Here is an 18,758-nt window from a genome sequence, read left to right as displayed (position 1 = left end):
TTTGTGCGAACTTGCACCTCTATACTTAGTCTTTTGATATATATAACCTAAATTACTGTTCTGAACGAGACAACAGACATAGAATGTTTTATTTAAAAACGTCACAAAACCTTCTCGCTACCTTAAGTGAAATTCTGTGTGATTTCATGAGAGTTGAAAATGAAAAAAAAATTATATGACACCCAACCCTACCACTCCATACACAATGTAACCACACCTCAAAAACATCCTTTCACCAGTGTATTCTATTTGAATTCAGGAGAAATTTAAATAAACAAATTATATGACAACGAACTTAATTATAATTTCAACCTCTAGTTCAGCACTGATTAAATAAACTACCTCGTCTTTATGCCAACTTGAAGTTATTCACAATCTGATTAAAATCTGATGTAGTGTACGGGCTTTAATTATTTTTGCCATAAACTTATTTTAATTTTATTTTTTATTACTTTTGTTATTAATGCCTTTTTATTTTATTATCATTTTACTTTGATTTTGATTTCGTGTTTTTTTTAATTCCGCCCTACATACATCTGAACCGATGCCTATGTAACGAGATTTCAACGAGACCCACTATCGGCGATTTTAGTCAACGAATCACAGACCTCCTTCTATAGCGCACATGATGACGTCACCGGGCAGAGTCAGGTAGCAAACAGACTCAAATAAAATGGCGGATTATAGAGAATAACACGGCTTTTCGGTAAGTTTATCATTGTCAAATTCAACGAAAGTCATTTTTATGTTAATATTGTGGCTCGAATGGTTCGAGTTTAGATCGTTATTTTGCGTAGTTATTCTGGGAGTGACGATTTTGTTTCCACCGGTTCGACAGAACACCGGTGTCTTTTTCCAGTCGCTTGCCCTGGAGACGGGTGATGTTTTGTTGACGATCGGGCCAAAATCGTCTACGGTATTGAAGCCGTAGCTGTAAATATTCATCAAATTGTATCAACATTTTGTTATTAAAGTAATTGAGCTGATTTGGACTGGAATAAAATATTTGTTATTTGGAACACATCGCAATTGATCAAGAAATATTTTTTGCTCCAATTTTCTGCGTCGATTCCGTGGGCCGGTGACCGTTATACAATTTAAAATCAGTTTGCATTGTTTACTATAGCTGTTAACAGTGTTCTAATCATTACGATTTACTCATTTTTTTGCTTCCATTCTAGATAATTATGCTCAGTGTTTGATGTAAAATTGAAGCGATGACTGAATGAACGAACCTTGGCTGGCGAAGATGTATCTGGAAGTGTACACATTTGTTGGAAGTGAAAAAAATATTCAATGTAATGACAAAAATTGTAAAATTTCTTCTGTAAATAAAAATGTACTAGCAATTTTCTATTAATGGTTTATTCAAGTGGGCAAAATATAATGTACAGAAAGCTTGCCCGTATACACTGAAAAGTAAGCAACTGACAGCCTGTATAAAAGGGGGGCTGTGATTGGCTGTTACTTACGCGAGATTTGAACGGGACTTACATAGGCGTCGGATCAGATGTAGGTAGGGCGGAATTAAAAAAAATCACAAAATCAAAGTAAAATAATAAAATAAAAAGGCATTAATAACAAATATAATAAAAAATAAGTTTATGGCCAAAATAATTAAAGCCCGTACACTACATCAGATTTGAATCAGATTGAAGTTATTCAGTGCCTACACCAGTGACTTCAAAATCTATGTTTCAATTCCAGGAATTTCACTTGCTATTAATTGTATGGGAGTGCCAGTCTTTCACGAATTTCTATTGTCATGTCAATTTCTTGTGATTACTCGGAAAATGAAGCTGTAACGTGACCACAGACCACAGTGCTGCAACTAAATCCTGGTATAAGCACCGGTTAGGCAGTCTTGAACTATGCATGTATATCCAATCATATAGATTTCTCATTGTTTGGTAACTATTTGCTGCAAATGCAACAAAAATCAATATAAAAATATTACCCACACAGCATTCTACAGGTTACTTGTTTTATTATATTGTCCGTCTTCGATCGCCGAACAGAAAAACCCGCGTGCTCTTTGATGAAACTCGAAGACGATGGTAAATCACTAACTAATCTACAGAACTGTTTAGTGGTGTTTAGCTATTGGTATTTAAAGAAAACTGTACTGTATTTATTACAGTACACATATAACGTAACACGTCAAAGACTGCCATGCAATGAAGGAAAACAATGACACATATTGTGTATGACTGACCACATAGTTGTTTTGCATTGAACATACACTTGGTCTAAAACAAGACCCCCCATTTGATATATATTAGGCATGTTTGATGTGTAATTGGCGTCATTTGATTGATATAGGGCTATATCTTGGCAACATTTAGTCTAGGAATGGTCTAGTGAGATCAGTCATATCATATCATATCACATTTCTAAGACTGGTCATATTTAGTCTGAGATTATTCTGTGGGTGAAAGTTGACCAACCCCTAGACGCAAACTTTATCAGGCCATACATCAAATTGAACAAACATGTGACTGAAAACAACACTAAAACAGGCTGTGTTATTGAAGCGTAACCACAATGTGAATATTTGCATTTCAATAATTTATTTGTTAGCGCCATGAACTAAACGAGTCAGTCACGTACTGCCAGTATTCAGCTCCAGTGAATGCTGTTGTATGTTTACATTGTGTTTTCCTTAGCAACAGTGATTCTCGGGGAGTGGCTTTCACTGCGCCATTTACGCTGTTCCGTTCTGTATCACGTCATAGTGTTGCTTGACCGAGCAAGTGGTTATAACTATCTTCTTGTTGATACAATTTACCGAATCTGCCCTTTCGTGTGTACACGGATTATTAAAATATGGCCGACGAAAAAACTAGTAAGTATTGAATGGATTTATATTATCTCTTCACATAATGCGCACCTGTTGTGGACTTGCTAAGTACTGATGGAATTACAAAGCGTATTTGCGAACGCAGCCCGAAATCGACCACATAGAAATGCATTATTAAATCAAACATGCTTGTGAACGGAATATCTTGCTGTAAAACTATCTTCTCTTGGTCGCCATCTTCATTACACGGAAAGCTGTGTATATATAACATCTCGTTTGAAACTAAATACAGTGTTAATTAATTAATTATTACTACTAGCGTGTGACAGCTTTCTAAAACACTGTCTAAGTTGTACGATGTCCCGTACAGTCGGATATATTATAATCGCTATTGTTTTAAAATATTGAAATTTACATACTACTATATTGGTGGATATTCTTATATGTTTATTTATAGTCATGTCATCAATATAAGATGATAATTAATTATTAATAAACCGAGTATATATTGATATATGGAATATTTTTCAATTATATTTTCAGTCTTTATTGTGTTAAACCTGTGGGAATCTTCAATCTATCAATTACTTTAGCACAATATTTAAAAAAAAACTGTTTTAATATAGGGCCAGCAGCACCTTCATAAACTAAACCAGTGACACATTTCTTGTATACAAATTTTTATCATTTTTTTTCTTTATGCTTTTTGTTTCCTTACTTTTTATGTAGTTATTTTTATTTTACTAATATCTGATTGTAACCCTTTTTATCCCCTTCGGGGATGTTGTGTGTTAATAAATGAATAAATCACCATGTATACACTGCGCGAAAGATAACAGAAAGCGATTATGGGAAATTGATAGGCCATGGTTAGTTGTAACCGTGGACATGCTTATTTTGAACACCGTCAACAATTGTATTCATGTTATTGTGCTTCCAAAATAGTGTAAACAGCAACTGAACACGTTTAGTCGTCCTATGCAGTTAAATTACAGTCCTTCTATCCCACAAGGATTGTAGTTAAATGAATGGCGCATGGGGCTATCTCAGACCACTGGGGTATATCAAGACTATCGAAACATTCCTGACTGTGAATGAGTGATGGTAAACTCTATAATACCTCCGCAGTGGTAGCAAACACATACTGCTCGTACGACCCTTGATGAGCTTCATTATAACAGAGCAATGACCTCGTAAAAATAGAATGAACCACAGCCCTTTACCACTTCTGGAAAGGCTTATTATGCCAATTAACTGGATTAGTGGGCAACGCTCGTAATGGCAATCTGCCAAGCATGCTGACTTTGCGGGTTATACGGTCACAGTGGTTTGATCGAGATTCTTTTGGCAAGAATGAAATTATTTTACAAATAAGTTTCAGTTTTTGATAATTTATAACGTTATTTTGCGTGATGTTTCTCTCCATGGAACTATGAACTATTTATTTCTAATACATTGTAACGTTCGTGCCAGCCGCCGACATGTGAACGCACTCAATGTTACTGTACCTTTTATTCTTTGTGAAAGTTCAATGTGTTAAAATGTCGGCTTGTTGATTATATAATTTTGAAGGTAGTCTACAGTTTAAAATACTACAAGTGTCAATCAAATCAAAATGGCGATGTACTTATGGTGGATAATTGTAAGCAGAACAATTTTGTCTTGAATAAAAGTTGGGGGTCACCAGCCCTTTTTTCAAGAAATTGATGGTTGTATTTTCCTGGAAAGTCGCTATTTTGACACTATTATAACACTTTTACCACAGGCTCCTATGGCAGAGATATTATGCAATATCTCAAAATCTAACCTGGTGACATAGGCTGAAAAAAATCATATATTGTTAATGATGGAGTACATTTTGTTGTTCTGAATTATTTAAAAAATCTGGGTTTTAAAAAGTGTCAAAAAGGGCATTTTTTTCTTTAACATTGTGTTCTATGGAATTGTTCTAAAAATAGCAATTTTCAAGAAATATTAGGACACGTTTCTCAAAAACCGTAACTGTAACTGGCAAATATTTGTTTGCCCGAATCACCACCAACACGTGATGATGTTTCACCTCTAAAAGGGGACATCGATCATTATGCCAAGGAATCTTTATTCCTCAGCTCCTGAGAGCGAGGTTATTTGTAGATATGCTGGCGATCGCCTGTGTTTCCGGAAGTACTATGGGGGATTGCATGATGGGAGTGGAAAGTCTTTTGATCAGTAAAATAATTTTAGAAAAGTGAAAACTAAAGTGACTGTGAAATAAAGGTGGGTTTTAAATATTAAATATCATGACATTTGGATGTCATAATGAAAGGAAATTGAACTGGTATAAAAGGGGGCAGTACATGTAGCCGGAACGCAAGGTCAGAATCCGGGGTCAAAATACGTCACAATACATCCAACAAGGCGGTTGCAAAGTGTCAACAACTATGGATGAGGTAATAGACTTCGTTTGCAGTTTGCGTGAATGGCCGGGGAGAAGAATTCATGCAAATTCCGTGCTTCAGTAACAGTATTGCTTCTTCTTTTTTTTTGTGCAATGGAAATTAATACAAGAAATGTTGCCAATAAACATGTCCTTCTAGTACACAAAACAACCCTGGGACGTTTATCTTGAGAAATTGGGAAGACGAAAATCCCCTGGGACAGTCGTTGTGAAACAATAGACATGCTTCGTCAGAGTATCAAGTTCATTTTGATTATTTGAAGATGGAAACTGCTGCTTTATGGAAGAGCAAAGTTCAATGTCATTGGCACAGTAATGACGTTTTAGAGGGGTGACTCGCTAGAGAGTATTCGCCGTGACTCCAGACTTCTCATTTGGGTTCTGTCACCAAACTGTACGTTTTGACGACTCCTATGCACTTCTGGGACTTGTAATAATTTTCTGGAAACTGCATAGCAAATCACATATTTTCCTTATTAATTGTTCATAGTTTTTATTTTCAGTTTTATTGTTCATAATTATTTACAGTAATAACATATTTTTCCGATTGTGTGCATGACAGCTTTGCCCACACACAATAAGACAGGATGATATGTAGGGATATGTGTGAGTATGTTTCATGGATTAATAGGTCACACCTTTGCTTCAATTCCAACTACATCTCTGGAATATCACTTGCTGTTTATCATCCATATTTTGATATCTCACAATGTGTCGATTGCGTATCTGGAAATTCTAACTACTATTTCGCAGAATTTGCTTTTACCAGTCATTTAAGTCAACTCTCATATTTTCCTTCACAGTGAAGGTTTATGCAGATATATTGTAAATTACACAGAGGTAACATTACAATACATTTCCCTTCACATTCCCCTGTATTACATAACAATCTTTGAGCTGAGGCAGTTATGGTTCTACAACCATCACCAGTTCTCTTGTTACATGTTTGCTTTTATGCGTTGCTTTTAATACGTCACACTGGACAGTCTGAACAACGGGGAAGGGTTATTGATTACAATGTGTCAGAAAGTGCTGTAGCCTTGAGGTACAGTGTAACAATGGTAGTGATGACAACTCAGGTAAATAAACAATGACTCAGTCTCGAAATCGACTTCGCCCATAGACCTTAGGTCTCTTTCTAGCTCCATGGTCTATGCTTCGCCTCACGTCACCTAAAACTGTGTTCCATTGTGAGGCATGTCAACGGGTGTGTAAATGTAAAATGACAATAGGCCAATTGCAATATACATGTAATTACATGTAAACCATGGAATAATTTGGGGGACATGTTCAGACTTTGTTTGGCAAAGTTTGGCAGGGCACAGTCACTTGTTACCTATAACAAGTCTTTTATCAACAACCCACGACACATATAAATAGACATATAAATAGTCATATTATACGTGTCGTGGAGGTACGGACCTCCGATTGTTAATAAAAGACTTGTTATTCTCGGGGCGGACATCCGGGCATTTTCAACGCATGGCAACCATCACAGTGAAAACAAGGCCAAAAAGTCGCAGAAAACGGTACTTTGGGATGGTTGTTGAGACTCCCCTGAACAGCTTAGCCCTACGTGTGTAACATATATAAATTTGGTTGTTAAGGATTACTTCAAAGTTGAGTTTGTGTTGTTTTCTCGAACTTTAACCGGCTCTTCGCTCGGCGTTCCCCGTTCCACGGCAGTGCGCACAGAGCCCATAGAAATACATGTACAGCGGTGGGCGTCTTAGCAACGTGGAACGTCTTGTGACGTAGCTCAGCCCCCGAGGTAACAAATGACTTTCGCTGGTTCCCGGCGTCCTTTGCGAATGGCTTGGTACGCCATGACACTTGAGGCGGGAACTTGGCTGGTTTCCGCCTCAAGTGTCATGGCGTAACAAGCCACAAGAGGCCGGTAACTAGTAACGAATCCGGCATTCCGATTAGTCCATCACTTTTCCTTGGTTACCTGACATCAGCGCTTACGCTCGTGGCTCTAAAGCAGGGGTTTCCTTTTACTTTCGAAAGTTGGGCGAATAAAAAACTGTTTCTTTTGTTATAAATTTTCACAGAAACAAGAATGTCAGAAACATTTCAAACATATGAATCTAAGCAGGCAGTATGTATGAGCATGGCTTTATTGTAGTATTACAGACACGTTTACGCAGAACGGAACTTGGAATGTTTTCAAATTACGTCACTCAGTCGCGTTTCTTCCGGCCGGAAAACAGGCCCAAATGGAAGAATATGGCGATTACTAGTTACCTGCGTCCTACTGGCCACTCACAAAGGACGCCGCAGGGACGCCGGGAACCAGCGAAGGCGGGAACCAGCCAACAAATGACTGGGCCGGGGGGGGGGGGTGGCACGAGAGGGCGCCATCTGATCTGAATGGAACGTTTCAACGTCAGTCGTCCGTAGCCCATCGTCAAGCAACAACGTCCCGTTTACGAAGAGATAAAATAATTTCAGCAATTTCTTTACAGAATAATCCTCAACAAAACTTAGAAACATTTCATAGACAAATACAGGCTCCAAAATTATGTCTATTTCATAACAATTCAACCGACAACCAGTTTGACGCCACAATTTCTTGCTGGAGCCCGAGTTTAGACTGGCGCAGTAGAGGCGATTAATTTGTTTTTGTAGTTTAAATAAAATTTAAAAAATCGCGAAATGGAGGTGTTAGCGCGAAGTGATTTCGCAGTTACAGGTGTTTTTTTTTATTTTATTTAAACTACAAAAACAAATTAATCGCCCTGACTGCGCCAGTCTAGCCCGAGTTCTACGCGCGATTTTATTGCGTTCAAATCTGTTCCATTTCAAACTGCGCATGCACACACACTGTGGTTCATTAAAATGCATACTAATTAGGTAACTTGTCACTGATAAAAGTCACCGAAAACATTTTGAGCAATTTTGAGCAATAGTACTATAGTGAAATATAAACGTGCCTCTGCATTCTCCATGAATTTCATAACTTGCTATGATCATGGTAAAGAGAAAACCTGTGTTTACTTTCAATAGTTAGCTGGAGTCTGATCGAAAATGTGTCTCAAAAATTACCTTTACATCATTTTTCGATTATTTTTTCAGCTCGTAACGATAGAATCAATCAATTTAGAACTAAAATTAACATGTATGCTATCGGAAAGCATTTTGGCACAATTTTACTGAAAAGACGAGTTTTTCATTGCTCATGAATATTAATTTATGCAAATGAGACGAGTATTTCAACCAATCGTGTCATGCAACTCCCCCCCCCCTGGACTGGGCAGGGTTTGTAAATTCTCCTTCCCAGAGGCCTTTGCGCTTTACGCAATAGTGCCTCTGCCCGATCTCCGCACAGTTCGATACGCGCACGCGTTACTTATCATCACTGCACAAAGCAGATTTGCATAGAACTCATTTGCATATTCGAATATGTTCGAACTACAAGACCTTGGCGGTTAACAAAGTTATGCGAAAGTTACTTGGTTACCTTAATCACTTTAATAAGACGTTTCACGCCCTGAATCCGAATAAAATGTTTAGTGATTAGAACAAAATATACAAGACTTGCTTTAGAAAACTGCAATAATTTCCTAGATGCCAAAGCATTATAATGTACAATAAATAAATAACTTTATAAATTTACTAGAACCTTTGTGTTCTATGACTGTTAGACGCGGAAAATCGAACCCGTTCAAGCCAGAAATATTATTGAAATATTCACCAGAATACAAGATGAACGGAAATGTTAGGAAACCCCTTTCAGTGAAATTAGTCTTTAATGTTTTTTTCCCAACTATATTCGTTAACAGAACGTTTCTTTCTTCTAAATTTCAGTGTATCACGTGCGCCATTTCACCACTATAACGTTACCTCGCAAAACATAGTCCGCGATAAAATGGTTCGTATTTACGTTTTTACTGAAGTCTGACATTAATAAATAGTTCGGATGTCACAGACGTTTTTTTCCACTTTTTGTAGTACGTTTTCAGATGTAACAGCTACAGGAAAATGGCCGTGCGTAGTAGTGAGGTGATTGACCACAAAATTGAAGGCTGCCTGTGGCAGAGGCCAATCTCCTTCCCAGAGGCCTTTGCGCTTTACGCAATAGTGCCTCTGCCACAGGCAGCCTTCAATTTTGTGGTCACTACGCACGGCCATTTTCTTGTACCTGTTACATCTGAAAACGTACTACAAAAAGTGGGAAAAAAACGTATGTGACATCCGAACTATTGTTTGTAGTCACTGTACATTTATGAATATTAATGAGCGCGCTCTTTTGACGAACCGCGCGTCGTCAATCTTTCGACCTAGGTTAGGCTGATTTTGAACAAAACCACGTGTCACCTCTGATTCAGCGTCCATTTCCATTCTAAGAGCCTAAAAGCATTATTACCCAAACAATACCATGGATAAAGGTAAATAGTAAAACATTGACGTGTTCTGGCGCTTCGGAATGCCATGTGTTATACTAGAATGTACAATTCTTTTGGTTTTAACATGGTTGGTAGTTGAAAACATGTTGACACACTTTTAAAGCCCAATGCCAATAATATGTGTTCATTTTAGTCAACGGATCGAATCGAAATTCAGTGGCTATATTCACAAACGTATCTGGTCGGAAATTTACGACACTGAGCAAATTTATTAAAAAATAAATTAGTAATTTTCTGGTACGCGCGCGCGAACGTGATTCGTGTGCCGTGAAATAATGGTGCTTGTGAGATGTTGTTTGATCACATTCCCGCAGTGTTTAGGTCTGTACACTATTTGGTTTAAAGATGCGGGTGGGGGTGGGGGCTACTTGTCTTGATTTTGAGTGGTTAAAAACTTGATTAGAAAAGATCAACGTTGATGGAGCCAAAAATCTTAAAATTGGGGGTCAAAACGATTGGCTCAACCATGAAAATTAGGGTCAAAATTCATAAATCTTGGTCTGGTCTATTCTGAGGCGTAATCATTGCTATTAATTATTCATGATATGCAGTGACGTTATGATAGATAGATAGATAGAATTTCTAAGAGTTTGGTCAAATGGATTAAAACTTAGTACACATATGCTGTTTGTCTAATTTCATGACTGAACCAATCAGTGCATTTGAATAAAAATAAGTTTTAGCATTTTTGTGTATATCTTTGATGAAGCATGGGTGCATAGACAAGGAAAACTTCAAACCGTTTTGTTGAAAGCACCAATGAGACAGACGAACTCTAACTACAAATTTTACGGCATTGTACTGAAAGTATGAACCCATGTAATTTACTAAATTCAGAGAAGGACCAATAAATCTTGATAGTGTATGTAATTATGTCAGTGGGGTGAATGTTGTTATCAAAGGCCCTGAATTGAAGGGTGAGCAGTGAACTTGCTCCCATGTACTCTCATTACACACAAATGTTTTTGAGACCTGAATAATCACACAGATACTACCGGTAATCTGTTTTATTTCATTTCTGCCGACTCCGATGCAGTTACCCCCCCCCCCCCCCCCAAAAAAAAAACAAGACTTTGGTACATTTAGGAAAAAACATGCAAACATATTATAAGAAGAAATGAGAAAATTCTAGTTCAAAATTGAGTAAGGAACAAGTACCAGACAATAGTCTTGTTACACTAAGTTTCTCCAACCTGTTGTATTCAGTTTCATAATTACAAATGTTTTATTGAGAGCACTCTATGCTATTAAGTTTTGTTATGTATTAAAAGGCGGTAGTCGTCGTGCCGCACATGCAGGAGATATATGGGTCTCATATAAACAAAGATGGCGACTTTGACTGTTGCGCACATCAACAAGTACGAACTAAGACATTTCCAAGCTTTGGATTATGGGAAAATAAATATTTATCAACATATTAGCCATTACCCATCTTCTTGACACTTTCAATAACAAATGAGGGATGATTGGTCTTTCACATTCACTTTTCTTGCTCTTAGAACATGGCAGTGTTGTTGATTTTGTGCGAAAATTGATTTTGTACGACAGACAGACTTTATCTGGTAAAGTATATTAAATCTTCTAAAGCCATTCAAAAATAATCATTATATACTTATGTTTCAGACCTGCCTGGCCAAGCCGAATATTCGCAGCAACCACCTGCTTATGCCCAGCAGCCACCACAAGGTTATGGACAACCTGGTCCAGCCGCATACGGGCAACAATCAACAAATGTCACGGTGAGTATAAACATTATGTATACATACATGATGTATATATACATTTTTTCCAATGGATTATCCATGGATGTTGTGAAATATAAATTTTTGTAAATATTTATGAACATACATACAAATTGTGATCGCTAATTTGTATAATTGTTTTGGGGTTTCTCTCTGCCACCAGTCCACCCACCATATGGACTGGCAACTTTGATTTTTGGTCTGGCAACTTTTTTCCCATTTTTCTGTTTTTTCCTATTCTTTGAAAATTTTACCAAAATATATCCAAAACCATCTACAATTTTCATGAAATTGAATTGTTTTGGATTGGCAGTTGCAAATTCCTGGCTAACAGCCTGGTCATGATATTGTACATTTTATGAATATGTAAATTATACAATATTTACTAATTTAGGTTTTTAAATCCTTTGAAAATAATCTGTACATTGTGTATAACAAATATAATGTTCAGTGTTCTCCACAAGGGGTTTTAGGTGGGCGGCCCGGCCCGCCCCGCCCATCAAGTTTTACTGCCGCCTAGTAACTCTCAACACCCGCCCACCAACGTACATCCAGCTGAAATTATTTGTAAAAAGCTTGCATTGTTCTTCCCAAGCCTAAACAAAAGAGTAGTTGCCAAACCCTTTATTTTGCTATTGTTTCAAGAGTCCAATCATAAACAATGACCACTGGAAGTCTGCAAGCAGTTATCAAGTATATTCATGGCAATGTGTCAATCGCCTGAATTCATTGTCGCCCGACATTGTTGCCACTTATTGCTCACGGTACGCAACTACAGTGGTTTCAATTTACAGCTGTATTTTTAATAATCGTCTTCCAATCACGAAAGAAAGAATTAAATATGAACGAAATGTATATGCACAGAAAATAAACAAATATATTAGCATATTGCATGTAAACTCAAACAAAACTTAAAATTCTAGCCGTATTTACAACGTTCGCTCGATTTTCATCGTGAAAACAGCATGGAGAAGGCAAACTGGTGACCTTTTGGCCTACCCCATTCAATGACCGTCGGCCACCCACCGCTGTTGGCGCTGTAACGATTTAGTATCTAAGTTGCATAGGGGAACAGCGAATTCTGGGTGTTCGTGTACTGAATTCGGAAAGCGGTAATAAACATCAAACATGGCTGCCGGATTAGTTTACCGCGAGTATTTGTAATTGAATAATATTTTAGTTTTCTTTCCCACGTACTTTTTTTCATTTACCCATTTTTTATGTCTAATCTTTTGAGAACATAGCAGATTCTTTTATTTTGCCGATTGCTAGCATTTTTTCTTGAATTCCAAAACAACGTGTAAATGCATCTTACCGTCCGTCGGCACGGGTGAGTACTGATGCCACAAATAAAAAATGTTATGAGTTTTATTTTGATAAATCGTCCGTTTTTGGACAAATCACCTCGTATATTTTCTACATTATAACTCGTACTTGCTCTTGGTTACTCGAATTGCATTTCATGAACGCAGAATAATTTGCGAACGTATAACTCACCGATTTCAAACTTTTTGCATTTCGTAAATATTAATAGTGACCAATCTGTTTGTATTTCAAAAAATTGTAACATGTTTCAATTAAATTAATAAGAAAATAGTAAATAACTTAGTGTGTATTGCAGTTCATGACATAAATGCTGGAATGATGTATGTAAATGACATGCAAATTAATATGCAAATTTATGCTAATTAGGCCACCCACCAGCTATTTTGAATTGTGGAGAACACTGATGTTATATACAAATAACATACTGCTATGTTCATGTATGTGTGAATTTTCTATAGTCAGTGGGTTCTTTAACAGGACTGATTTTATAGAAATCTTCAGTCAAAATGGAATTCCCAAAAATCAAGTTAAATACTAAGCTTGTATGTGAACAAAAATGTTGTGGCCACTGATTTTCTTTGTATTTACTCATTGTTTATAAAATGTGAATTTCATTTTGCCAAATTACAATATTTTTCAAGATCTGTTGCATCAGTGATGCTTGCTACAGTGAATTGGTTGCCGAGTCATATTAGAGGGCACACATACATTGTACATAATATAATGTACAAAGTTTCAAAGAAGCATACTCCTTGTACAGACTTGTATAATATGTGCTGTTATGTTAATTCTTGTATGTATGAATTTTGTATACATATAATGGTGTTCAATTTACTACTAACAATGGTTTATAAAGATTAAAAATTACTTGACTTTAATAACAGTGACAGACTACATTTCTTTTTCATGTATGCTCAAACAAAAAGAAAAATTCAAAACATCATTCATTCAATTGTTGGGTAATATCCTTAAAACTATTCCTCGCAGAACACTAATCTCGCACTTTTTTTTAATAGTATGTTTCACAGCCAGCACCAGCCACAACGGTGATAGTGACAAAGAGTTCACCAAATAACTATCTTGTGTTAGCCATCTTCTCATTACTGTGTTGCTTCTTTCCAACTGGTATTGTTGCTGTTGTTTTTGCAGCAATGGTAAGTATGATTCATGTTTGTTTGTTTGTTTTTTAATATTATTTTTTCTTCATAGGAAATTATTTACTTTGCGCTATATTATATTATATGCAGGTTTCTATAAATGTGTAAGGTTGCTTTTGACACTTTGACAATAATCTGCTGAACTATTCCAAAGTGACACCTTGTTGGGAATATTTTGGTCACCATATTGAGAAGGTATCATAATGTACCACTCATGTGTTATATTTATTCATGCCTTGTTACTATACTAATACAGTACAGTTTCGTGTTTCGTTTTTGAAAACATATAAATTTATTTATATATTATTTATAAACTATTTTCATATCTTTCTTTATCCAGGTTGATGGTGCTTGGCAAAGTGGAGATGAGGAAAGAGCACACAATTACTCAAAGAATGCTAAAATATGGAGTATTGTCAGTATTGTGATTGGTGTCATCGCCTATGTTGGAACTGTTGTATTTGTCATTGTATGGTTCGTTGTTCTTGCTGCTGCTGTTGCAGATGGTATCAACGAGGCAACACCATAGTTGAATCAACATATACTGAAATGACAGATTTGTCAGATAAAAAAACCACATTGTATATATGCAAGACTAACCGTAGTCATCAAAATATAAAAACACATTTTGCTGTTATAGTGACAACCTTCTTTTTGATGAGCTTAAAGTTTCAGTCAAAAAAAAACAAAAAACATCGTTTGTAGTGTAATTTGAAAACCTGATTAGAAGATGGGTTAAGTGTATTTACATATGACATGCGTCTAAAAATAACTCCTTATATATGTAATGTTTTTTATGTTCGTCCTCACTTTTTCCCCTTTTGACCATTTCAACTCCCCAACTTTGTAAAATTAAATCCCGAATATCACTCATGTTCATTCAATTTATATCTAAATATCTGTAGAACATTTTAGGTTAATCTTTTCATAAGGAAAAATAAAAGGTCCAGATTGTACATATACCATGCTTACAAGTCAATAGTCCCTGTTTGAATGAAAGACACAATATATATATGACCAGCCAATGCTTGTTTATGTGTAAAGTTTAAACTTGATTGATCCAGGTATGTATGAGATATGGGTGTACTGCATTCGTTTAAATAAGATGACCAGCAATCAGACATTTTTTACTCCCGTGTGCGAAGCACAAAAAGGGAGTCTTTTAGTTGCAGTTAGTGTGTCTGTCTGTGTGTCTGTTCCACTGATATCTCAAGAACCATACATTGATTTTTGATGAAACTTGGTGAATAGATGCTCTGGGCCAATGCGCAGGTTTTGGTAAAAATCCATGCATATTAATTACCTAATTTGCATGATAATTAGCTGTTCCATGATTGTTCCACTGATATCTAAAGAACCACTCATTGGATTTTGATGAAACCTGGCACATAGATACTCTGAACTAATGCCCAAATTTGATTAGTTTTGGGTAAAAATCTGTGCAATATTAATTACCTAATTTGCATAATGATTAATCAATTTTTGGCTTTTCCACTGATATTTCAAGTACTAATCATCACATTTCAATAAAACTTGGTACATAGATATCATAGGACACTGCACATACCTGATAGTTTTTAGGGTAACATCAGTACATATTAATTATCTAATTTGCATAATTAATTAATTTTCAGCTTTTGATATTTCAAGTAGTAATCACATATCAATGAAACCAGGTACATATTTACTTAAGGACTGTGCAGAGAACTGATTAGTTTGGGGGTAAATACTTGTGCATATTAATCACCTTATTAGCATAATTAGTTAATTTTTTCCATGAATGTTCCACTGATATATAAAGAACCACTAATTGGATTTTAATGAAACTTTTATAGAGTATTCATCATTAAATTTCAATGAACCTAGGACTATGCAGAGACCCAATTAGTTTTTGGTAAATATTTATGCTTATTAATCACCTAATTAAAATAATTAATTAACACTGATATCTCAATTACTGATCATCACATTTGAATACAATTTGGTACATAAATGCTCTAGAACAATAGACAGGTCCGATTAATTTTGAGTTGAAATTTGTTCATATTAATTCTCTAATAATAATTCATAGTTTTTTTGTTTTAATCACATTTCAATGAAACTTGCTACATAGATATTACATTACACAGGCCTTATCAGTTTTACTGTTATCAGTTACCTGATTTACATAATTAGTTATTCAGCTATTCCATCAATATCTCAAGTACAAGTAATTTTGAATTAATTTTTAATGTGTCTTCAATATTCTCAGCACACATGAGTTCTTTCTAAGCTTTCTTTGATTTTTAGATTTGATAGTGACAAAAATGAATGTTGGTTTGTCCAATATGATGTCTGATGTATGGGTGAAGTTTGATCGACCCAGGCATGATGTATGTATGTATCAGCAACTGCTATCCCAGCTTCATCCATGTTTTGCCACTGTTACCAAAAATAGACCCCAGAACATTTGATTCATCTGCGCTCTGTGGCGTTTTGATTGGTCAAATTTTTAATTAATTAAATTGTTTATTTACATAGTATTGCCAATCGAGTCTCACAAATCCTGTCTGCATAAAATCAAATTTTTCGATTAATTCTTTCTTCTATATATCGCTCGAATGTACCACAGTGAGCAGTTTGGTTGACGAATGTGTCGAGATATCTCGCCATTCAAGAAAGGTTGTATTATTTTCTCAAAACTTTCAGGTTGTCTCTTGCAGCCTCAGCAAAGGAGTCCACAGTAACTCCAGCCAAAATGGAAAGTCGTTCAATACATGTTTTGATGATATAGTATCACGGTTGTTTCAGTTCAATTTGAATACATTAATGCAGGATTTTAGGGGTTGACCAGATACACACATGACAGTAGTCATTAGGAGATATACTAATAATATTTCTGGAGGAGTAAATTTGTTTGCAGTTGCTATTTCTGCTGCGATTGCATCAGAATTATAATGCAACATTTGATCAATTTTCTTTACCCCAAACAACAAAAAGACTGGACTGGTTTCATGGTGTTTTATCCATCTACTGACACAACAATCCAAACACAGCTATAGTAATTGTACTTTTCTTTACTACAGACTCATTTACTCATAGACCTTAAGGGTACGATTTTCTGCAACTTTGAAAATTTTAAACAAAGAGTGAACAGAAATACAACACCAAACACCTAAATTATTCAGTGGTGTTGGAATCAGTTTACAAATACGGGCACGTAATTTATTGATTTAATGATGCTGACATAATGTCTTACATGATTGGGCGTTTTTAATAGGCTAAAGGTCAAACAATGCAAATTTATAGTGGATGGAACAGGAATCGTATAGCAAATGTACATTTGTGTACTTGAGTCTACTTTTGGTAGCGAAGTGGAGATGAAGGGAGCTTGGGTAAGAAACTGCACAGTAACTCAGAATTTGTGGAGACATATTGAGACACAATAAACGTTATGAATAGAGTCTGCAAACAAAAGTATATATGATGTGAAAGACATATCTTAACTTGTACAAAGCGTGAACCGTAGTGTTATTTTATTTAACTGTACATTAAAGAGTTGATATACAGGACAAAATTAATGTTTCAAATGAATAATGTAGTTATTTTTATATCAAAATATGTAAATACATTTAATTTTGTATGTTATATTTTGAGGTAATGTGAGAACAGATCACCTTCTAGGTTTAAAAATATTTTTACAATGTATACTCCCTAGGTTAGGTCTAGAATAAAAAGGAAAATTTTAAACTAGCCATACAAAATATATTTGTTATTTTTCATAACTAGATTTTTGTTTAAGACAAAAAAAAAAGTAATAATATGCTTATTGACCAGAAAGAAACTTGAGAACTAAGTCTAATAACTACATGTACAAGTATATTTTTGTTAACTCTGACACTATTACAAATATACTGAAACTAAAATAAAAACACGTTATAAAAAATGTTTTCAATACGATTAAAGAATTTATCATTATAATTGCAATAGGGAAGACAGTCTTCAATTCAAAATGTAATGTTCTTTATATTTTGGCAGGACAAATAGAGTATGATATATCGCAAAATCACAATTTTGTTTGGGCTGTAAAAATAGAAATATATCTTGATGAAATGAAAATGTGTTTGCAACTCAGATTTACCTATATGTATACAGGTAATTTGAAGCATGCATACACTAGTATTTTGAATATTGTCCCTTTAGCATCGTTCAAATTATAGTTTCACAAACATAATATAAACTAACATACAAATCTGTGCGAGATTCCACCTAGATGTTGTGTATTTGACCTGGGTGAAATACATAAGATATGACTAGGTGCATCTCATGCGCCAACTCAGAGTTGGAATAGCTCACACCGATAGGAAAGGTGTACAAAAGATGGCACAGTAGAATTTTCAGTATTTGGTAGCAGTGAAATTTCACTTTCAATGCCATTAAATCATCAATTCATGAATATTCAACTTAATTATTAAACAAGCAGCCTGTCGGCTGAGATATCTCCGCTGTTAGCAATGCACATTTCAATTAAAGAACAGAAGATATCATTAGAAAATGAACAATATGTATAGTATCAAAGCAATGTGACTTGCTGTTTTCAACAAGAATTCAAAAATATCATTTTTCACCATAAATGATTGTGGTTTTTAACCAGTCGAAAATATCACTTTTTACCAAAAATGACAAAAATATTCATCAAAATTAGAGAATTTAAAATATCATGAAATGAACAAATTTGAGAGTGGTCCACATGTAGTACCTATATATGAAATATCAAAACAATTGGACTTGTTGTTTTTAACAAGAAGTCGAAAATATCACTTTTTACCAAAAATGACAAAAATGTTCACCAAAATTAGAGAATTGAAGATATCATTACAAAATGAACAAATCTGAGAGAGGTCCACT

At 35.3% G+C, this 18,758-nt stretch overlaps 1 protein-coding gene and 1 long non-coding RNA gene across 2 annotated transcripts; both read left to right on the top strand.

The window, feature by feature from the left end:
• The first annotated feature begins 369 nt into the window (after positions 1–369).
• On the top strand, positions 370–1,349 carry LOC146740959 (uncharacterized). Its single transcript, XR_014930032.1, has 2 exons — positions 370–706; positions 1,182–1,349. It is a non-coding gene; the product is annotated as an uncharacterized LOC146740959 (long non-coding RNA).
• A 1,284-nt stretch (positions 1,350–2,633) lies between these two features.
• On the top strand, positions 2,634–14,831 carry LOC100378921 (uncharacterized). The gene is made up of 4 exons (XM_002737514.2): positions 2,634–2,845; positions 11,270–11,385; positions 13,731–13,868; positions 14,212–14,831. Exons 1-4 carry the CDS (start codon positions 2,827–2,829, stop codon positions 14,398–14,400), a joined length of 462 nt encoding a protein of 153 aa, XP_002737560.1. The 5' UTR covers positions 2,634–2,826; the 3' UTR covers positions 14,401–14,831.
• The last annotated feature ends 3,927 nt before the right edge of the window (positions 14,832–18,758 follow it).

The sequence above is a fragment of the Saccoglossus kowalevskii genome, chromosome 7 (genome assembly GCF_978046115.1).
Source record: "Saccoglossus kowalevskii chromosome 7, keSacKowa6.1, whole genome shotgun sequence".
In the NCBI taxonomy this organism is placed as follows: domain Eukaryota; kingdom Metazoa; phylum Hemichordata; class Enteropneusta; family Harrimaniidae; genus Saccoglossus; species Saccoglossus kowalevskii.
This window is presented reverse-complemented; position numbering and strand designations above follow the sequence as displayed.